Source organism: Protopterus annectens, chromosome 7.part0, assembly GCF_019279795.1.
Source record: "Protopterus annectens isolate FY-2018-M chromosome 7.part0, PAN1.0, whole genome shotgun sequence".
Taxonomy (NCBI): Eukaryota; Metazoa; Chordata; order Ceratodontiformes; family Protopteridae; genus Protopterus; species Protopterus annectens.
This window is the reverse complement of record NC_056739.1, coordinates 1,557,030,661-1,557,054,353: the sequence shown is the minus strand read 5'-3', so window position 1 is coordinate 1,557,054,353 and position 23,693 is coordinate 1,557,030,661. Positions and strand designations below refer to the sequence as shown.

General features: G+C 42.3%; 1 protein-coding gene across 3 annotated transcripts in view; it reads left to right on the top strand.

The window, feature by feature from the left end:
- NUP210 (nucleoporin 210) overlaps positions 1 to 23,693 on the top strand; it is a 2,490,054-nt gene that overhangs the window by 1,017,022 nt on the left and 1,449,339 nt on the right. For all 3 annotated transcript variants that reach the window (XM_044078102.1, XM_044078101.1, XR_006365597.1), the window contains one exon: positions 14,530 to 14,703. In XM_044078102.1, the coding sequence (XP_043934037.1) occupies positions 14,530 to 14,703 (174 nt within the window). The remainder of the gene's footprint in view (positions 1 to 14,529; positions 14,704 to 23,693) is intronic.

Genomic DNA, 23,693 nt, shown 5'->3' with positions numbered 1-23,693 from the left:
TCTCTGAGATCTTTTTCGAGTAATCAATGAGGCAGTGAAAAAATGTGGTTCAGGAAATCCCATGATCCATTCCAAAATCCGTGTGGAGATAGTTCCCTCAGGGGCAGAGGAGGAACTCTAACAGAAGACGCCATCCTCCCTGCAGAAGAGGCCCAAAGAAGCAGGGGTCCAGAGATTTTCTCTGATAGACCCTATCAGCACCTGAAAGGAGGCCCGGTTGCCCATCTCTGGAGGCAGTTGGGGTCACTTACCACTCAACCAGAGATCCTGGCTAAACATTACAAAAGATACTTGTGTACAGATGATTATTTCCAGAGGTTATATAATTCCCTTTTCTCTTCCACCTCCATCAGTAAACAAAATTCCAGATGTTCCACCCAGTCAGAGAAAAACAGTAGCTGTTGAAATACAAAAAAGCTGCTACAAAAAAGTTATCCAAGAGGTCCCCCCAGAACAGATCTGGAACTTACTTGAGATTCTTTTTAGTGCCAAAGAAAACCGAGGAGTGGAGACCAGTTTTGGATCTCAGCATTCTGAACAAATTGGTGCAACATACCAAGTTCCGGATGGTCATGATGAAATCCATATTGCCTTTCCTGCACAAGTTCTACTGGCTGTGCTCAGTAGATCTCCAAGATGCGTACTATCACATAACAATGAACAGACTGTCCAGGATATATCTTAGCTTCTGCCTGAGAGTCAGTCATTTCCAATTCAGAGCACTTTCCTTTGGTCTCACCACAGCCCTCAGGGTGTTCACCAAATGCATGGCAGTAGTAGCAGCTCACCTGAGACTGGAGGGATTCTGGGTGTTTCCTTATCTAGATGACTGGCTCATAAACACTTCAACCAAGCATCTTCTGATAACAGCTTGAGACTGTGTACTCCAGACTTGTTCCAGTCTAGGGAGTACAATCAATCACAACAAATCTAAACTAGAACATCTCAAACATTAGTATTCATAGTGGTGTTATTCAACACAACATCAGTAACGGCTTCTCTCCCTTTGCTAAGGGTGCAAACTGTTTCCAAGTGAAGAAAATAATTCAAAACTTCTCTCTGTCAGCCTGAGTTTACAAACACTGGGATCAATGTCTGCAGCAATAGTTCTAGTTCTGTTAGCAAGATTCCATATGAGAATTCTCAGTGGACATTAGCAATGCAGTGGTCTATTCTACATCAACCTGTGTCCACCAAGATCTGTATAAATCAGGCATGCAAAAAGTACATCTGGTGGTGGATTCATTCAAATCAAATACTACAAGGTTGTCCATTTATCCTTCCTTGACCCAAGGCTATAGTGACTAAGGACTCTTCTCAGATTGGCTGGGGGGCATTTCTTGGGAAAGACTGTCCAAGGCACTTGGTCCCCTGAAGAGGCCAACACGCATATCAGTGTACTGGAAATGAAAGCAGTTCTGCTCATATTGCAGGTTTTCCGAGACTCTCTCCCTTCTGCAACTGTTGCGATTCAAACGGGCAATCTGTCCGTAATATGGTACATCAACAAACAAGGAGGAATCAGATCTCACCCCTTTTGCTGAGATGAGAGTGTGGCAGCAAGCAATTTCTTCAAAGCGATTTCTGGTAGCAGTGCACATACCAGGGAAATCCAGTGTGATGATAGGCAAGTTGAGGAGGTTTATACTGCTATCGCATGAATGGTCTCTCAATGAAGAAGTGGTGGAGATGATTTTTCACCAGTGGGGCCAGCCATGCTGCAACCTGTTTGCATTTCCCCTGAACAACAAGTGTATCAGGTTCTTTACCGTAATCCCCCTGACAGGGGAATCAGCAAGAGACGGTGTCCTACACAGTTGGCCCCAGGTCTCCTCTACACTTATCCCCCAACTTCCTTAATCCCTAATTTCTACAGAAAGCATGCCTATTGAAGAGCAAAGTCATCCTCATTGCCCCTTACTGGCCTTGATACATTTGGTTTGCCTTTCTTTGGCTTCATCTAGTTTACCCGCCTTGGATTCTGGATCCAATTCCAGGCCTTCTGCCTCACCAAACAGACATGATTCATCTCAACATTTTGGGCTTAAAGTTGACTGCATGTTTTTTCCAATTCCATTTATAGCCAGGCAACCAAAGCTCACTTCCTCGGCACGCCACATTCTTTGGTCTTCCCACAAAGCATCCACTAGAAAAATTTACAAGAGCAAATGGAAAAGTTTTTTTTGGGGGGCGCAGCAGCAAAACATTGATCCCTTTCTGGCACCTGTACCTAAAACTCTTGAATTTCTGGCTTCAGTCATTAGTGATGAGGCTAGTCCCCCCACAGTTAAAGTTCAGCTAGCTGTCATTTCCAGTTTTCATATTGGAGTTGATAATTCCATGTTGGCTTCTTCATGCCTTTGTAAGGCATTTATAAGGGGAACCCTTCTACTCAAACCACCCTTTAAAGATTCTACCCCACTGTGGGATCTGAATTTAATGTTATAGTCCCTGAGTCAGAAACCATTTGAACCAGCTACAGAATGTGATTTGAAATATTTGACTTTGAAAACTATATTCCTGATGCCCATCACATCAGCTAGAAGAGTTTCAGAACTTCAAGCTTTGTTCTTTGTCTCTCCCTATTTAATATTTCATAAGGATAGGGTATTCTTAAGAACCATTCATTCCTTTCCTTTCTTAAAGTGGTGTCAGGCTCTAACATTAATCAATCTATTAACCTCCCTTTGTTCTTTCCAAAAATTTCAAATAAAGGAGAATACGTTTTGCATTTATTAGATGTCCGCAGACAATTACGTTTCTATCTTTACAGATCAGAGAAGTTTAGAAAATCAGATCAGTTATTTGTATCCTTTTCGGAAATGAAATTGTGAGAACCAGTTACCAAAGTAACCTTGTCAAAATGGGTAACTGACTGCATCTCCTTTGTTTATAATTAGTTTGGTCTGCCTTGCCAAGGCTTTTAAGAGCCCATTCAACCACATCCATGGCAACTTCATCATCTTTTTTATCCAGGTCTTCCATTTACGATATTTGCGGCTGAAGCATGGGCTAATCCTCATACCTTTATTACGCAGATAATGACTTTCCATATAAAAACGTTAATTTCATGGCTATGTACAGTAAAGAGCAGCAAACAAGGTCTGGGGAAAGAGGGGGATTTCTGCATCATGGGTAAGGAAAGAGCTCGAGAGCTTGTAGTAGCCACAATCTGTAAAAAAGCATCAGAGTTAGATCTGAGGATCAGATCTGAACCCATATGTTGAGGAAAAATGAAAATGGACAACACAGATGGAACTTTATGGTGAGTACATAAATTCTTTTTTACTTCTGCATTAATCTAGTTCAGACTGGCAAATAAAAGTAATTGTGATTTCGGTTTTACCTCCTTTTCTCATTTCTTATCTGTACCTGATTTTATAGCCTTTATTTATGCTGTTTAGCTTTCTTTATAGTCTTATATTGTTTTCTTTTGCAATAATTCATGTTTAGATAGAGTTGATGTAGGATTATCCATGTTTGGTGTGATTTGATCATGAGGGCAAAGCTCAAGTGATCAAGCAAAGGCACTCATGGGTAAATTACCCACACATGCTTGTGAGCTATTGCTATTATATGGTGATCAGCAATTTTTTTTACCTTTTTAATGTCATTGTATGAATGGATTTAATCATCCTGTGCCTCTTCAGTCATTTAAGGGACATCTGTGTGGTGTACTGTGCATGTTTTTGTCAAGAAAGTGTAGACATTTGCACATGCATTTTCTGCCACTTTATTTTTTAGATATTAGGAGTGCACATGCATGCATCTCTATAAGATTGTGGGACGTGCAAGGCTAATTAGTTTAAAGACTGTGCTTTCTTACAAAATACCAATCCTTAGGATTTACCTCCTTTTTCATGAAGCATGAGATCAATTAGTCATGGTGTAAATTCGATGGTGCCCATCCAGTCACCTAGTTTATTTTTGAAAGAAAGTGTTACACTGATTAACTTGCAAAAGGAATTTATTTCAGATATGGGGAGGCAGTGTGGGTAATGAACCCATTCCTCCAAAGTGTTTTATTTGTTTGCCAGTGAAGATTAAAATTTGTGGGTCTAGTGTTGGCTGTGCAATTTGACTGAAGAGCAAGGTCAAGTAAAGCACAATTTCTAACAACCAGGGACAAAGCCTTCAAACGTTCCTGATAACTTTTGTTTTGGTCTGCTTCCTCATCAGGACAGTCATCCCAGTGTCCTCCTGTCCATTGCTGGGTCTAGTGGCAACTCCAAATCTCCCCCATGCTATAATCGATATAGGCTGGGGTTATTGTGTATCCTAAAGAGTCATGAGGGAGGGGGTTGTACTGCCAATCAGTGAACAGTAACTTTTTTTCTTCATGACCTACCAGTACCCTCCTTCTCAAAAGCCATGGTAACACTTGAGGGGTAGATGTGCAGTGGGGGCGATTTTTGCAGTGTATCACCTTGCCATCCACGACAAGTTACCCATGTCCATCTCCAGCTGTACAACTTCTCCAATCTCCACCAGGGATCATTGCAGGAAATGTTCATGCCTCTGCCCTCCTGGGATGGTAATGCCCAACCCTCCCTCCCACTCTTGTCATTTGCCTAGGCCGTAGTCAGTGCCTTATCTCTTTGTCACCAGAGTGTCAGTCTTTCCTGGTAACTTATGATCTCCTGACTATGGTTGCCCCATAGGTTCATAGGTGTGTACTAGGCTAATGGCCCTGGAGCCTTTACAAACCTAGCCCATAGGATTACCCTACCATAGTGCCACCTGACCACAGTTCCCAATGCCTCTGTCGAGTAAAGCCACTGGAGTGATCCCCGGGGTGAAATTTCTATTTCCCATCAAGTCATCAAGGTTTCTCTTGGAGGGCCAGTGAGGTGCTCTTTTTGACATGTATAGGAAGTCTATTCCGTAGCAAGGGCAGTCTCTGGGTTATGAACCTGTCCCTCCAGCATGTTCTGTTGATTTGTGGTAATGAGGTTGAGGTCACTGGAGCATGTGGTGTGGAGGGATTGTGATTTCTTTAGATGTAGCACTTCTAACAGAGCCGGATCAAACATGGCTTTGTATGTCAAGCAGATATTGCCTCTAAGTAGGCGATATGAGACAGAGAATAGTTGGGTTTTTTTGAGTCTGTCCATATAGGAGAAGTGTTTAAGGCCTAGGATCCTCTTTGTGAGGTACTTTTGCAGCCTCTCCAGTTGTTGAAGGTGTTTAGTGAGGTACATGCCAAATGGGGCATTGTACTCAATGATTAGCCTAATGAGGGAAGAGTAGAGACAGACAATGACCTCTTTCTTCCTAGATGCAAAACCCTTAGTAATGAGATGTGCCACATGGGACTTTCTGACCACAGTGGCAATGTGGTGGTCAAAAGAGAGGCTGCTGTCAACCTGTGTCCCCAGATCTCTTATAACACCTTCTGTGATCAGTGGACTACCATCGATGTGGTAATTCATGGGAACCAAGTTTTTCCCAAAGGGGATGATGACACATTTTTTGGCATTGAGCTTAAGGTCATGGATGTTCTTCGTGTTTCACTGTTGCAGTCATCTCATTTGGGTTATCTGCCTGCAGGTAGCCCTCAGCCGGCCTGAATACCAGAGTCTTGGATTCCTGCATCGGATGCTGTCTCTTCTTCCATGACGTCATGTCGTCAGGGGTATAAAACATGCAGCCAATGCCATTACACCAGTCTTTTTGCCGTGTGGTGCCTGAAGTAGAAGCAGTTCGCAAGTGCCAGTTGGCCAACTCCTGAAATTTTCATTTTCGAGTTTCAGAACCGAAGTCTTCAAAAAAAAGCTAAGTACCCCGTTGGGGATCCTTTTTCTTGCTCTTAACCGATGTCAGTAAAAGTTAACAATTGTATTACCTGTGGAAAGCAAATATCTCATAAAGATTTTCATTCGTATTGCATTCCTTGCCTAGGCCCAGACCACGACGTCCCTCCCTTTCAGTTTTGTGCCTTGTTCAACAACCCCCAAACTATTCGTCGTCAGTCTATATTTGCAGCAAATTATTTTGGTAACTCGGTTTAACTATCCAGAAATGGCTTCGGTAAGCCATCCAACTACTGATATTCCGAAAAAACGTAAGGATAAAGACAGAGACTGACCGCATAGGTCCAAAACTGACAACAACACTTCTGTTAGTCTGGCTAGACAGGCAAGTCACCAGTCCGCCGGTACTCAGTGAGGTGGTTTTGCAGCCCCTGATACCCGCTACTTCGAATGGGTCTCAGTAGAGGGCCTGTGAATCTGAAGTCTGGTATGCCGTGAGATGCTTCTTCGACTATGGAACCTGTGGATGTCTGTACCTTGAATGGGTCTGGAGCTGCTGTGCAGGCACCGGCTTCTGAGGGTGTATTCAGGCCTACAGACTTGCATTTTAAACCAACGCCATCTTCTTCATCCAGGCCTAAAACTCGACCCACGCCTAGAAAATCAACGTCCAAGCCGCATGCTCAGGCCCATATGCCTAAAACACAAATGCTTAGAATGGCTGAAGACCTTATTACCTTAATTAGGGGAAGCCAGCCTTTCCCCTCTGAGACATAGAACTGATTTTCCTTCTGATTCTTCTGATCAGGAATCTGATATTTCTGTTTCTTCTGATTACCAGGATTTGCCCCTTTCTACCTATGAGGATTCTGATGCAGAGGATTCCATTCTCTCTGCTTCCACTCCAGAAGATTTCTCTTTTGGTGGAAACCTTGCACACTCTTAGGGAGCATTTCCACTGGAAAAGCCAGGATTACTCTGATTCCAAAAAGAGGCTTAGGGAATTCATACTCCTTCAACATAGGCCTTTAGCTATCCCTTCTGTTCTGGACATTATAGATGATGCTTTCTTGAAATCTAGCATTTCCCCAGACACTTTACCTCCAGCTCCCAGAAAGCCTGACAGGTATTACAGAGTCCCTGACTGTCACAAGTTCCTCTTCAAGAATCCTACTGCGGATCCAGAGACCATTTCCCAAGGACCAAAGGGCATTAAGGCTACTGCTGCCAAAAACCCTACCCCGTCTGATAGAGATACTAGCGCCTTGGACAGATGGGGTAGGAAGGTATATACTTCTGCTACTTTGGCCATTAGGGCTTTAAATTGCCAGCTTCATATATTAAAGTATCAGCAGCATATTATGGGGCTGCTTAAACAGAAAATGATGTTGATTCCTGACTGTGCTGAACACAAAGAATTACAGGATTTAATGCATTCTGCAGAACAAGTTGGTAAACATACTTTGCAATGTGGTTTTGACTCTTTAGAAGCATCTTGCAGGGCTTCTGTCACTGGGTCTGTACTTAGAAGGCATGCATGGCTTAAGGAGCAAAACCTGCCAGAGCATGTTAAAGCTAAATTACTGGATGCTCCCTTAAACCAAGACTGCCGGTTTGGCAACAAAGCAGAAGAAGTACTCAAAAAGATGTAGGAAAAGGCTAAATCTATGCAAACTGTTAAAGATTTCCTGCAAGTACATACTCCCAGATTTAGTAGGCATTGACTTTCAAAGAATTGGTTCTTTCCAGCCTCTTCCAGGCCTTCTCAGTCCAAACCTAGGAACAGCAGACCACCTAGGTTACAGTCTTGGGCTGTACACAGGCCTAAGCAGTGGGGGGGGGGCTCCGACTTCCAAAGCAGGGAGTAGTAAGACCCCCCCACGGAAAAATGGCACAATGAATTTACCGTAACCCTTCCAAGCCCTGCTCAACTACCTGCTCCCTTAGGAGGAAAGCTCGCCCTGCATGCAAAAAACCAGAATAAATGGGGTTTGTATATACTTTCCCAAGGATGCATATTCCACTTCCACACCCTGCCAACCCCAAACGGTTGGCCAGACCTATCCCCAAATCAGTGCTCAGAGGCTCAACAGCAGGTTCTCTCTCTTCTAAGTATCAGGGCTATTCAACCTGTCCCAGCAGAAGAAAGGGGACAAGGTTTTTATTCAAGACTTTTCCTGGTACCCAGAAAAGACATCTCCTAGCGCCCTATCCTGGACCTCAAAATTCAAAATGCTAACACTTCCAACAGCTGCTTCCTATGATAGGCAAAGATGCCTGGTTGGCAACCTTAGACTTAAAGGAAGCTTTCCTGCACATTCAAATAAGGGAATCTTGCAGGAAATACCTACGCTTCAGGGCAGGCTCCATGCACTTTCAGTTCTCTGCACTTCCCTTTGGCTTATCTACTGCACCCAGGGTATTCACAAAGTGTCTAGCTCCAGCCATAGCATTATGCAGGCAGAGAAATATTCAAATATACCCATAGTTGGATGATTGTCTGATTCAGGCAGAAAGCAAGGAGTTGCTATTAAAGCATCTGGCATTCGTAAAGAAACTTCTAAACTCACTGGGGTACACAATAAACGAAAAGAAATCTCACCTAGTACCCTGCCAACAAATTGTATTCCTGGGAGCAAGCTTGAACACAACTTCCCAGATGGCTTTCCTCACTCCAGAGAACCAAGTTTATTTAACAACCTACTTCAAACAACTGGCCACAAAGACCCAGCTATCTGCAAGGAAAATTCTGCAAGCCCTGAGGTTCATGGCCTCTTGCATTCTACTAATTCCATATGTAAGACTGCATATGAGGAAACTGCAATGGTATCTAAAAAGCCTATGGTGTCAACATTCTCAGGACCGGAGATCAATGATTTTTATCATTCCTTGTATAAAGACAGAGTTCCTTTGGTGGGCAGAGGTCTGCTACCACAACAAAGGGCTCCTTTTACTCTACCCCCTGCCGGCCAAACCCTAACAACAGACGCATTAGACTATGCATGGGGGGCTCACTTGGCAGGACAGTGCATTCAGGGCAAATGAAACCTGAGACAGATGCACCTGCATATCAACCAAAAAGAAATGTTAGCTATACAGAATTCCCTGACAGCCTTCAAGGACCACATTCTTCCAGGGCAATTATTGGTAAAGACAGACAACACCACAGTTATGTGGTACATAAGCAGGGGGAACCCACTCGTTCCCTCTCTGCAGGCAGGCTAGCCATGGCTCTGTGGAGCAGCCTAAAAGCTCAATTCCTGCCAGGCAAGCTAAATTCACTGGTAGACGACCTAAGCAGAAATCTCATGGACCCACACGAATGGAAACTGAAACCAAAAATATTCAACCTTTTGAACAAATGGGGGAACCCAGATATAGACCTGTTTGCCTCCCCTCAAAACTACCAATTGGACAAATTCTGTACAAGGACTTCCCACAGTCAAGCTCGAAAAGTGGATGGCCCTGTCCTTTACCTGGGAAAGCCTCTCAGTTTATGCCTTTCCCCCTCTGTCTCTCCTCTCGAAGGTTTTGCTAAAGGTCAAACAGGACAAACCAAGGACTATACTGATTGCACCAGACTGACCACGCCAACAGTGGTACCCCCTCTTGCCCAGTATGTTACTGCTGAAACCATGGCACCTGCCTCAGACCCCTTCCCTGCTGCCCCAGCAGGCGGGCCAGATTCTGCATCCTCGGCTTCATACCCTGAACCTTGCAGCCTGGCTAATTCTTTGAGCTCTCCAATAGCATCCCTCAGTAAGCAGGTGCTAGATGTCATTCTGGAGGCAAGGAGGCCTAGTACTAGAAAATCCTATGCTGAAAAGTGGAAAATATACTGTTCCTGGAGCCAGACTCAGGGGATGGGCACAACAGTGCCCAGCTTGCCTCATATTCTTCAGTACTTAATGGAAATGCTCCACAATGGCCTATCCTTCTCGTCTATTAAAATTCATGCATCTGCCATTTCAGCACATTATAATACTGAACCACCCCTCTTCTCTCACCCCCTGCTAAAGCAATTCCTCAGCGGGGCCAAAAATGTAAGACCCCCCCAGGAGACCCCCTACTCCAGCCTGGGACCTTAACTTTGTATTGGAAAAGCTCACTCTCCCTCCTTTTGAGCCAGCTGCAACTGCAGAGTTGAAATTCCTTTCTTGGAAAACAACCTTCCTTCTAGCCATCACTTCAGCAAGAAGAGTGTCTGAATTACAGGCCCTCATGGCAGTGGAGCCCTTCATTATCTTCCATGCAGACAGGGTTTCCCCTCAGGACCAATCATTCTTTTATGCCCAAGGTGGTGTCTAGTGTGGCCCTTAATCAGTCTATTCATTTGCCTATGTTTTTTTCAAATCCACAAAACAAAGGAGAACGAATACTCCACTATTTGGACGTGCACAGACAACTTAGATTTTATTTGGACAGGACTAAGCCTCTCAGAAAATCTGAACAGCTGCTAGTTGGTTTTGCTGCAAGGGCAGAGGGGAATGCCATTTTAAAGCAAACCATTTCTAAGTGGATAGCCCATTGCATTCATTTCTGCTATAAGCATCATGGAAAACCTACCCCACAGGGGATAAGATCACATTCTACCAGGGCTGCATCTACCTCTACGGCCTTTCTCAGAGGTGTCTCCACCAGGGACATCCTAGAAGCTGCTACCTGGAGCTCTGTACATACCTTCACCAAGCATTACCACATGCCTATTTTTTCTAACTCCAGAGCTGGTTTTGCCACTGCAGTCTTGCAGAGCTTAATAGCTGGCCCTAATGTTCTCTAACTTCCTCCTCCTTTCCTTAGCTTTGGGAATCAACCCAAATGTGATGACTGCAACAACGAAACATGAAAAACATAGTACAGTTGTGTACACTTACTAAAAATGATCTACATTCAAGTGTATTCGCTGTTGCAGTCCTGGTTACCCTCCCTCCAGCCCCCTGACTTCTCTTGGCTCTACCCTCCCGCCAGCCCCCTGACTTCTCTTGGCTCTACCTTTCCTTCTTGTTTGGTGTATTTAAGCTTTCTGGTGTATTTGCCTTTTGATTGGAGGGGTACCATAACATATAATTGCTTCCTATTGTGGGGGCACCTGACATCTGGGTCAAGAAAAACTGATGTAATGGCATCGGCTGCATGTTTTATACCTCTGATGACCTGATGTCATGGAAGAAGAGACAGCATCTGATGCAGGAATCCAAGACTCTGGTATTCAGGCCGGCTGAGGGCTATTTGCAGGCAGATAACCCAAATGTGACGACTGCAACAGTGAATACACTCGAACATCTACATTTATGTTAAGTGTACACAAGTGTACTTTCTGGCACCAGCCGTTGGTCTCAGTGAGGCCTTTCTGTAGGATGTCAGCGTCACTTGGGTAGTTCATAATAGCACCCAACTTGCAATTGTCTGCAAACTTTGTCAGCCAGAGACCCTTTGTGTTGCCCTGGACTTCAGAGAAGTGGATACCAAACAGGAGAGGACCCGGGACCGAACCCTGTGGGACTCCACTCATGACTGGTCGGCAGTCTGACTTGGAGTCTGCTACTTTCACACTGTGGGTTTTATCTGTGAGACAGTTTGTAACCCACCTAATGATATAGGGGTTGTTGCCTAGCTTAGTGAGTTTTTCTATGATTCCTGAATGGTGGGGAATGGTATCAAATGCCTTGGCCAGGTCAAGGTAGGCTGTATGAACCACCTTGCCTTCATCCACAGCTCTGGTGACTGACTCAAAGAAATCGAACAAGTTGAGCAGGCATGATCTACCCTTCACAAAACCAAACTGTTTGGGATCCAGAGTCTGGAGATTCCCTTTATCCTTGTTTATTAGGTCCACATAATGATGTGTTCCATAGCTTTGCATATCAGTCTCGTCGGGCTAATTGGGCAATAGTTCCCAGGGTCTGTAGTCACTCCTCCTTTGTGGAGAGGGATGACTGTAGCAGTGCGCCATTCAGCAGGGACAAAGCCTGAGGTGAGGCTGTGATTGAACAGGGCATACAGGTGAGGTGCCAGTTCACTCTGTAGTTCATGTAGTACACAACCAGGGATATTGTCAGGTGCCATGGAAGCTGTATTCTTGGCCTTGGACAGTGCCGTTTTAACCTGTGCAGCTGTAATACTAGGTGCCTGCAATCTACTGGTATTGTGACTGGTCCCTTAGGGGAGGAGATAGGGGTAAGGTTGGCACTGAATCTGTTGGCCAGTATGTTGGCAATATCTGTTGGCTCGGTATAGGAGGTACCATTGTACAGTAGCTCAGAGCAAATCTGGGTATTGCCATGGAGATTCTTTACATAACCATAGAAGGGCTTGTGGTTGTCTTTACTATCTGCTGCAGTTCTTTTTTCATAGCTAGCTTTAGAGGATTTAATGAGGGATCTCAACTTTTTGTTGAGGCTGATAAGGGAGGTTTTCCATTCTTGGGACTTCACTTTATTCCTCATCAGTTTCCTCCTCCTGTTGTAGAATTTGTTTATGGCAGGGGACCACCAGATTGGCTTCCTTTTTTTTTGGAGGAGTGTGTCTTGATTTTAGTGGGTATGGTGGAATCCATGCATTTGTGTACGTGTTTGCACAGTGCATTGGTGTATGATTCAGCGGTCATGCAACTGTTCTCCATTTGGATGGGTGCCATGAAGTTAGCCACCTCTGTTTTTAGTAGCTCAAAGTTAGCTTTGAAGAAGTTTTTTATGGTGGTTACCTTTGTTGAGGGGTGGGAGGGGTGTGGATTTCCAGGGTGATTAGTTTGTGGTTGGATCTAACCAGGGAGGAGTTAACTATTGGTGTAGAGCAACAGTCGCCCATGTTAGTAATGACCAGGTCAAGGATGTTGCTACCTCTAGTGGGGGTAAGAACGAGCTGGTCCAGGGCATTTGAATTAATGAACTCCAGGAAACGTCGGGCAAGTCTATTGGTACATGACTAGTTTTCCCAGTTAATGGAAGGGTAGTTGAAGTTGCCTTGTATGTGTGTGTTATGTTGGACCCTAATATTTTCCAATGTGCTTAGGAACGTGGAGTGTGAGCCTTGGGACATTGTTGGGGACCTGTAGCAAGCTATGACCTCAATCGCTGTCTTACCAAATGTTAGCTGCACCTGAAGATTCTCTGATGCGTTATGTTAGGCTACCAGTCTGGAGTTGTGCACATCCTTTATGAATATGGAAACGCCACCACCTTTGGAGCTTCAGTCCAAGTTTTGGGGCCGAAAGGTGTGGAAAAATGCTGTGTTACCACCATGCGGTTTACTGGCAAGTCTTGAACCCAGGACCCTGTGCACTACAGTCAGAGCAACATACCACTATGCCAAATCAGCAGTTTAATGATCAAAGGAGTAGGAACTGTCCAGCCAGGTGCCAATGTCTCCAACTTCTTTTTTGTTTGATAATGGGGTGTTGTCAGTGCCATAATCTGTAGTGAATTGTCTTCCTAATGGAAAAATACTACATTTTTTTTGCATTCAGAAATTCCATTTTCCATATACCAGGTGTTAACAGGTGTGTTGAAGTGTACAAACTTCTTCAAAAGCTTTGACAATTGCACACAGTTTGCAGCTGGCAGTAAATTTGGTTAACCAAAGGTGTTGGATTTCATTTTTGAAGTTGGAATAACAAATGCCAAACAGGAAAAAAAAACAAGTACAGATACAATGAGAGCTGCACTGTTAGAAGAGGTATCCACTTAAAAGGATAATGTATGTTCTGTTCTTCCTGCAGTTGGCTATCCATCTTTCCATATAGGGATCAAGGTTTAAGGCTGATAGTGTCTTTACAGTTCTGTCATGCAGTATGTTATTGAATGCACTGACCATATTAAGATAAGCATATGAACAGCATGACCAGTATCAATAGATTGAGTGAACCTCTCAAAGAACTTGACAGGATTTAATGGTTGTGATCTATCTTCTACGAAGCCAAGTTGTTGTTTGTTGAGGTTAATGATTTTTTTTTTTAGGTTCCCTTTTTTGAGTTATTTTTTCTGACATACCCAGTGGCCCTGTCCATCTCCAGATCTATGCAGCCTGTCCTGCAGCCCCCTAAATACCTATTTTCAAAGGCTGAGGCCATCACAGAATCTAAGGTCATCTTGAGAGGTTGTTGAGCCACTGCCTGCATTCACATGGGGGCAGTATTTTTTTAATTTACTCCTTTGTCCCCTCCCATGTTTACTTGTTTTATGTCTGAGGGCTACTCCCCTCTATGGACCACACATCCTTGGAGGGAATACATAGACATCCCTTGGTGAGTAAGCATTGTGTGTCTGTGAGTGTGTGCTTCCAAATAACTTGCATCCTCACTTTGTGTTCAGCTGTTTTAGAGGTCTTGTAGTCCTTCTCATATCCTTATTCTTGCATTAAGCAAGAATTGCAATACAGATCCTTTACCCAGGTGGTGCTAATTCAGTGAAATTCCATCAGTATAGTCTTCCAAGGATGGGCTAGCTGGCATCATTCACTTGTGTCCATCCTTTTCCGTATAGCTTTTCCAGTGTCTTGGCCATTAAACAAACTTGGTTCATGTGGGTAAAGCCTCTTTGTTGAGAAACTGCTTAGTCTGTTAATAGCTTTTTCATATGACTTAGCTACATATTGCCCTACTTTTGTTGATATCTTGGAAGAAGGCAGAAGAGAAAGATTGTGAGTAAAGAAAAAATGTTTACCTAGATCTCAGCTGTTTTTGTCAGTGAAGTAGCAGTGGTATGGTGTAACAGTCTAAGGTTGTTGGTATTCATGGACTCTGATAAAATGGGTAATTCTATTTATTTTTTTTTAACAGGTCATAGATCTGACCATTGGAAATGCAGCTACTGTCACAAACCCCTTCCCCGCTGTGGAACGAACAGCTGTTAAATTCATATGTGCTGTTCCTTCTAGATTCACTTTAACTCCCGTTTATATGAATTCACCGGTTGATCTGTCTTGTCCTTTGCTTCAGCAAAGCAAACAAGTGGTAAGTGAGGCTGATGCATTATAATATGCTTTATTTCAGGTAATCCTTGTTTCAGTAATTAGGCATATGTGCGTCTTTGTTTTTCCATATTCTTTTATATCTAATCATCTGCCTTATTCACGTCTACTGTTTACTTCAGTAAACTTGGGCTAACGTATTGTTTATAGTTTACTTTGGATAATCGTTATTTTAGTAATTATTTATGCTTTTGTTAAATGGGTAGAACACTGATCCACATGGACCATTTTCAGACTCAGCCTGGGTATACAATTACACAAAGAACAAGTTAGTAATCATATTAAGAAACAATTTACAAAAATATAATGAGTTCAAAGTATTTTCTTAACTGTGTATCTAGCAGTAACAGTGACTATTTACAAGGTGAGATATGAACAGGATTACAGTGGTGTGTATCTTTAGTTTTCAAAACTCATTTGCATGTAATAATTTGCTGTAGTTCAGCTATACTGTGTTTTATATATCAGTTTTCCTGAACTATGAATGTATAGCTTTTCTTGACTTGAATGTAGGACTTGTGCTAGAGCCAGCTATGAAGCCGTTTCATTTATTTTATTTATTTTGATGTGAACATAAATTGCATTTTACCACCCCTAGCTGTGGTAACACTTTCACCTTTCATTTAATTTTGTTAACATTTCTTTTTATTCATATTTTACCAAAGTAACATCCATGCACAGTACTTCTATTTATTGCCATTTATAGGGTACAGTAGCCTAGGCTGTGCCTGTTTTATTATATTACCACACAGCAGGGATAGCTTCAGATATTTTTTTAATAAAATCTTTCCTTATCTGCTTTATGAGGCCTTCCATGTATGTGATGTCAAAATGTCATTCTTATCTAGTAGTTAAGACCCCCCCCATACTTGCTGCATCTTCATTTTCCATGGATAACAATTTAATTTTGTCTGTTTAGGGCAGTGAGAGGACCTGAAGCTTTGTAGACTTGCTGGACATAAGGTATCCTTGGCAGGTTACACCCAATATGTAATGGCTCCTGACACATTGATCTTTTCGTACATCTACTATTATGGTAAGTTAACCATCCAACTATACTATCAGGAGCATCTTTTAAAGCCCATCTTAGAAGAGAGATTCTCTCAGAGCACTATAGAAGGGATTCCTCATTATTCCAGACAATTCTTAACTCCCAAAAAGATAGCCAGTGGAGAGTCATTCTAGACATGTCAAGACTAAAATTCTTAAAGGTATCATAGTGTAGAATCGTGGATCTACATGCACTGCTGCCCATGCTAAGCCCCTAGGAATTCATGGTTATTCTGGATTTTACAAATGCCTACCTGTAGGTTATATTTTTCAGAGGTGGCAAGGGATCACATTTCCAGTTTACTACCTTTTTCTTTGATTTAGCTACAATGTCATGAAAATTTACCAAAGGTCTGGCCCTAGTGATAATATGCTGCAGAATATAGGGCATCCCCATTTACCCTTATTTGGGTGTGACTGCTTACTTCTGAGCATGAGCTATGCAGGAGATGATGAGTGGTCTGAATGACACTTTCCAGTGCCTGGCCAGTCTTGGCTTTTCTCTGAACCTTCAGAAATGAACTTTGAGCCCCCATTCCTCTTTTATGGAATAGACTTGATTTGAATGTAAAGCAAAGTAGCTCTGTGACCATCTTTAAATGTACCCTGGACGAATGGGTGGGCAATCATAAATACACCCCAGGTCTGGCCCCTGAAGCCCTCAATGAAAGGGGCCAAAACTGGGTGTAAATTAGTGGTATCTGTGGGTACCTGTGATTTGGGGTATTATAGTTAGACTAGTAATGATTGTCTGGATCAGTAGCCTAGTTTTGATCTATGGAACTCTGAACCTAATCGACAATGTCATCTTTCTGGAAGTTGCCCTGAACACAGCAGTTTGCAAGGTTTCTTGTCAATGAAAGAAGTGATGCTCCTCCCAGCCCTCTTCAAAACCCAGGCAGTAAAGCCCCATTGGGTGACCAGGCAGGTCCTCTGCATTCTGGGCCATGTGACTTCCACTTTCTTCATGGTACTCTGTGCACATGAGGAAACTGCAATGCTAAGTAAAAAATAAAGCCAGCACCGCATGTGGTAAGAGAACATAAATTTAATGTGTAAAAATACACATAAAATAAAACTAATAGCACATTTTAACAAAAACAACTCCTAGGTGTAGGATATCAACCCAAAACCACCTGAACCAAACCGGTTTCAGCCAGAATGCCTTCTTCAGTGATGTGCCATAAATACTGAGTTAACAAAACTCACTTATATAGTCACAAAACCAGCCCACCAAAAAATCCCATTGGATGATACATCATTCATTAATAATGTTCATTCAAGTCTGAGGAGAACAACCCCCCTAATTTAATTATCCATTTCTTCTCTTTAACATTTAATATGGAGTACCAACAAGATTTGTCCCTAAACTGCAATGCTACCTGAAGAATCTGTGAGGCCAGCAAAAGCAGCCCATGACCATAAACCCTATTTACCCTGTATCAGGAAAGAGTTGCTATGGTGAGTGGAGCAAATCAAGACCGATAAGGATATACCCTTTAGGGAGACCATTCCAAACCTGACTCTGACCACGGATGCCTTGTCTCAGACATGGGGAACCCATACCCTAGAGCTGAGAGAACAGAGGAAACTGAAAGGCAGAGGCGAACAAGCTATATGTAGATTTGGAAGAAATGTTTGTAGTTCATCTTGCATTACTGATGTTCAGAATAGTGTGGAGACCACACACTTTGAAAGTGGTTACACAGAATACCACAGTCATGTGGAGCATCAGCATACAGGGAGGTACCCACACTTAACTGTGCATGTTGGCAGTTCAGACTTGGGAATTGGCACTAAAGTCCAATCTCCTTGGGACAACTCCATTTGCAAACCAGTAAGCAGGGCTTCAGCAGATTCACATGAATGGATGCTGCACAGGAATGTCCTTCTGTCATCGGTGGTGAAGTATACCAGACATAGACTTTCAAACTGAACAACTGCTGTTTCAGTGTACCATATAGGAAATCCTGGACAGTGGATGTGTTTTCTCTGAATTTGAGGGAACTGTGTTTATTAGCTTTTTATCCTCCCCTTCTGTTGCCCCCCACCCCAGGGTAATCCTAAAGATTAGAGAGGAATGACCAGAAGTACCGATTGCCCCAGAGCATCCAAGGCAGCATTGGTTTTCTCAGCTGGTTCAACCTGAGCCTAGGAGCTTTGGGAGAATATAGATCGTCTTCCCTTTTGGACAACTATATTCCATGGATGTGCTTAACTTGTGTGGGGGGGGTAAGACGCCAAATACCAAAACATCATACCTAGCTTAGTAGAAAAGGTTTTCCCACTAGTGCCATGTGGGGGGCTGCAGCCTGAACAGGAGGATGTGCCCATGTTCTTGCAGTATCTCTCTGAGCTCACTTCTACTGGTTCACTTTATTCTTGCATTAAATTTAATCTGTAAGCCACCACAGCCTGCTTACCCTTGAATTCCCCTTGGCATCCAGACTGCCTGTGAAAATAGTTCCTAAATCATCTCGGGTTACCTAGGTTGACTCCGTCCCCAGCTTGAGACCATAACTTCAGAACAGAAAAATTAAGTACCTTTCAACCAGCTGCACTGTTAGACCTCATCTTCCCCTCCTGGAAATCTGTTTTTCTAGCTGCATTTGAAGCGGCTTGGAGGGTTTCAGAACTGAAGGCCCTCAACTGTAATGAGCCTTTTCTTACCTTCCATAAGGATAGGGTTACTGTGTGTACTAGCCTCTCCTTTTTCCCCAAATTAACTACAGAGGTGGCACTTAGTCAAGTTGTTCAATTGCTAGTGTTTTCCTAAACCTCAGAATAAGGGAGAGAGAATATTGCATTCACTGGATGTTCATAGACAGCTGAGATTGTTTGGACAGATGAATAGACTTTAGGAAATGAGCAATATTTGCGTGGCTTCTGTTGAAAAGGAAAAAATACTTTTTGTCTCCAAGCAGATAATTTTTAATTAGGTTTTACACTGTATTTCTGTCATAAGCCAAGTATAAAAAGCCTGTTGGAGAAAATCTACCAAGCCAACAGCTGTAGCCACAGCCTTCTTGAAAGGGGTTAGAGCACATGATATCCTGGAGCAGCTACTTTGTCCTCTATTTGCACACCTTCCAAGCATTTTGTACTGAACTTGATCCCTGTGGCTGGGACAGGGTTTGCCTCTGCCATCCTGATGAGCATTCTGCCCTTTCCCACTATGGTCTATGGCACAATTGGTAGTATGCTCACCCTTGGTGCAAAAAGCTGTGGGTTCTATTCCCAGAGCAGGTAGATAGATTGCTGACATAGTGCAGCATAAGGGAGTCTTGCACTCCTGTTTGTGTTGTCCTTCGTATGAGATGTTAAACCAAGGCTCCATCTGCTTGAGTTGGTGGTAGGTCTGTCTGCTGGATGTAAAGATGTTCCGTGATGACCTGGGCACATTTCCCCTAGTAGTATAAATATCATCTCAGGTCTGTGCTGATAAGAGTTCATTAGCCCAATGGGACTAACCTGGACAATAACCGAGAAATAAATTATAAAACAAATACATCCCATCTCCCTAACTGCAAAGACTGTCAACTCTGGTAGTCTTCTTTGATGTAACTACTGCAGCAGTGTACCACACTATGAACATAGTGCAGTTTAGTGTCATGACTGTACATGTATAGTGTGATCACTGCAGCAGTTCAGTTTTCCACCTACTATCCCCACTGAAAAGGTGCTCCCTTAGAGCCAGGGCGATAAGTACCCCTTCCCGCTTTACTTTTCTGTCAGTCAATATTGTCTGTTGCGCCCTTCACTTCTTTTCATTCATACTCTGTAGGCGGGTAAGATTACATCTGGGCAGTCCGAGTAGCCTGGGATTTCTAGGGAGCACAGTGATGTCAAGCTGAGTATTTTCAACCTGTACAGTTAGAGGGCAAGAAAGAACTAAAGATGGCCAGCTATGTCAGGCTTTATATCCGGAGGAGGAGATGTTTTTTGTTAAATATATCATTCAGCATGTGGGGAATTGTTATGGGGTCTGAATGTCTGGCCAAACAGCAGATTTCCAGGACTGGCTAGACGTGGACCTCAGCCTGCAGCAGTATTCCTTGATCTAATGACTGCAGCAGTGACCACCCTTTATCATCTACATTACAGTAATTTGGGTATACAACTGTACTTTCCATTGTTGTGACTAAGAAGATGGAACCGGTAGTCAAATCTTCACATTGATATTGGTGGGAAAGTACTTTTTTGCAGTTCTAGTGATATTTTTGCATTCCCACAAGGAAAAAAAATATTCAGATCAGGTCTAGACCTTATCCTTCATGAGTTAAGTCCCTGCTTCATTGTCCCAATTGTGCAGGTGGTGTGGTGCTCATCCTTGAAAAACAAGCAATCAAACCTGGATTTCTAATCCACTTTGATTAAGAATGATGGGATTATGAGGGACTTGTCATCAACATCCAAATGTCTAACAAAACATTTTTGCTGCTCTGCCTTTGGAAGATCAGCAAAAGCCTGCAGTTGACCAACCTGATCCTGAGGAGTATTCATCACAGTCTTCCACTCATGGAATGTTTTACTCTGGGCTGAGGAGTCTTCTTTGAGGTAGAGACCCCAGGCCCACGTGGGCTGGCAGGTTCCATTGGATGAGGATGCTATAATGTCTGATGGAAGGGCTTATCTCCTAAACCCAGATCTCTGATAGATGTTTGACATGTTGTAAAGGTTAAGTTGTGGGTGAGCACACCATTAGGGAATTTGGTTGGAAGTTTGCACATAGCCTGGGACAGACCTTTCTTCAGAGTTTGCCACTCTCAGATTGAATGTAGTATATGTCTACATTTATTGACGAAAATAAAACTAAAAATCCTGAACTACGTACTTTTTCCCAGGGCAAATAAACACTTGCCCAAAACTACACAAAACACACCAAACCATCTGAAACCCACTTAGGTGGGGGGCTACATCCCCTACACCCCCCTAACTATATATACCAACTCTGGGATTGCACTACAGTGGGGAAAAGGTTGAGCAAGTGTTTACTTCTCCCGGGAAAAAGTATGTGATTCTGGATTTATAGTTTCATTTTTTTTTGTCTTGCAAACGTAACATTCGTGATTATGGGTTTTTGTTGTATCAGAGTAGATCCATATATAGATAGATACAGATATTTGTTTTAATATTTTATTTCTGTCAGTGTTTACAGTAATTCCTGTGGAAATTCTACTTGTACCTCTGTTTACTTTACTTCTTTCTTTAGCAAATGCCTGTTTTTACTGTTCTAAGAGAGCTTTCTGTGTTTGTCTCAGAATTCTAGTGTGCACATGTGCTGTTGGACACTAGGGACTGCCTGGTGCAGTCAAAACCACAGATTAATCATTCCTGTCTTTACTGTTGTTACTATGCTTTAATTTCATCTTTTGACAGGAAAATGTTACAGAACTTGGATTTTTCAGCATTTATTACATTTACCATATATACGACTGTGCATTTTTAGCATCACATCACGATTTTACCACAAATGAAATTGAAATGTACTGTGGAGATTTTGCTCTAACAAGAAAATGTAGCTTAAATTATTACTAAGCACTACTTTATGGTGATTTAATGTGGTTAAAGTGTGTGGAGATATTTTTTTAACACTGGTTTGGCACACTGATTGCTGAGGTGTTTGGACTTTGTGTACTAGAAGTATTTTAATTTCTGTCAGTTGTAAAAGAATTCTGGACACATTCAAATTGCTTGGCAGAGTATGTGTGGTGACGGGTCCACTTCTGAATATCGAAATACTGATATATCAAATTTCAGTATTTCGAGACCAGAATGTCAAAGGTGCAGTTATTCAAAATTACACTTTAATGAATCTGCGTTTATTGAATCCACGGTATTTGTGCTGCGGTGCATGTTTTATTGTGTACTGTCTCTTTAAGGTGTAGTTTGGTCTGGGGTTTGTATGTGGTTGCCAATGTGTACTTGTTTACGGAGATTCAGGTAAGTGTGTACTTTTTCAGGGTTTTGGGTAGGAAGTTGTTCATTTTTATTTTTTGGGGAGTTGTAGGATTAGGTTGGGGTAGGGTATGTAGAAGTAGGTGTTTTTCTTTTTTTTTTTGTGTTAGTGTGACCTCAGAGTTGGCATATATAAATAGCAGGGGTGTGGCAGGTGCAGGCCTGCAAAAACATGTGTTTTGTTTCTTTTGGGTTTTCTACTTATGTTTTGGGGATGGTTGGATGCTCAATTGTTTTTTTGTTATTTTGCATTGTTGGTATTTTCATGTTTTTGGCCATTTGGTATTCTGGTTTTGAAGTACTAAAATTCTATATTTCAATATTTCGAGATTCAGAAGTGGATCCGCGGTGACATATTTTTTACTGGAAACTTTAAGTGCTTATTGTGATACATTATCCATTATTGTCAGTTTATTATTCTGGCTGATGTTCTTTTCCCACATACTTGATAGATCCTAATTCTGGTACCCCATCACAGCAAAAAAAATGGGTGGTATAGTTCCTATAAAAAGGGGGGGTGCGTAAGCAAAACTATATGCTGCTAGCTTGTAAATGCCCTCGGGCAGATAGCCTAGTATGAACCTATGAACCTATGAACCTATCAAGTAGTTGTACCTAAAAAGGAAAAAATATATATATATGCCTCAGCCAATGGTTAGTGATTCTGTTGGGATCACTGCTTGGCCCACAGACCATTTTCTTTTTGCCCCATCTCTCTCTAGTGCAGCTTTGCTGGCCACTGTGGACCATTGGTTAGACACATTTGTTTTATTTATTTATTTATTTATTTCCAGTTTGATGACCAGGGAGGTCCACTGGGCTCAAAGAGCCCGTTTTCAGTGGAGACCCAGGGAAAAAAAGCTCCAATAATACATAGTACAAGCTCCATAATATGAAGTACAATACATAGTGGAAACAGAAACAAACTAAGCAAATTTTATATACAAAATAGCAAAAACTAAACAAAAGTTAAACAGCAGCCTGGAGAAGGATGTAAAGCATATTTACATGTTTAGTAGTTGAGAACAGTAGTACAAGGTTAAATTAATACAGAGGTTTAAATCATCTGAGAATGATATAGAAGTAACATTAGCATGGATGAGTTCTTTATGCATGAATATTAGCAAGAGTTAAATTAATACAGAGGTTTAAATCCTCAGTGGTATAGAGGTAGCATTAGCATGAAGGCAGTACATAGGGTTAATCAGTAGTGTGTAAGGAAGATCAAACTTTGTGTGTTATAAAGTATTTATGTATTAAGCAGGTTAGGTAGGTGGAATGCAATTGCATTTCCATTTTTGGAGAGGTAAGAATGCAGCTGGGTTTTGAAGTGTTCAGAGTTCTCAGAAATTCTTAGAGATGGAGGGAGAGAATTCCATTTTTTGGCGACAGAAAAGGATAGGAGAAGCTGACCGGCGGGACGGTTTGGTTTATAAACCGAGATTAGATTTTGGTGGGTAGATCTTAGAGTTCTGTAAGGTTAAGATGTTTTAGTGCTGGGCATATAGTTGGTTTGAAAATAAGCTTGAGTGGTGATGAGTTGGAGGTAGTCAAGGTAGTTTGGGAGTTCTAGCCATTGCAGCTGGTGGAGAGGTTTACAGTGGTGAGTGGAGTATTTGGAAGTGGTGGCGAACTTTGAGATTTTATTGTAATATGATTCTAGTTTAGTAGAGATGGAGGAAGATAGGTTGGTTAGTAGGGGAGCACCATACATTAGTGAGGGTAGTAAGAAGGTAGTGGCGAGGGTCTGTCTTGTTGAGGGGGAGAGGATGTGTGAATTTCTGTACAGCATGCCAAGTTTCTGATGGGTTTTCTTTATATTTAGCTGAATATGGGTATCAAATTTTAGGTGTTCATCAATAGTAACTCCAAGAAGTTTAGCAAAAGGAAGAACTTCTATAGTGGAGTATGCAAGGCTTGTAATTTTGAGAGGTTTTGTCTAGGTGGATAGATTTTGAGAGAGAG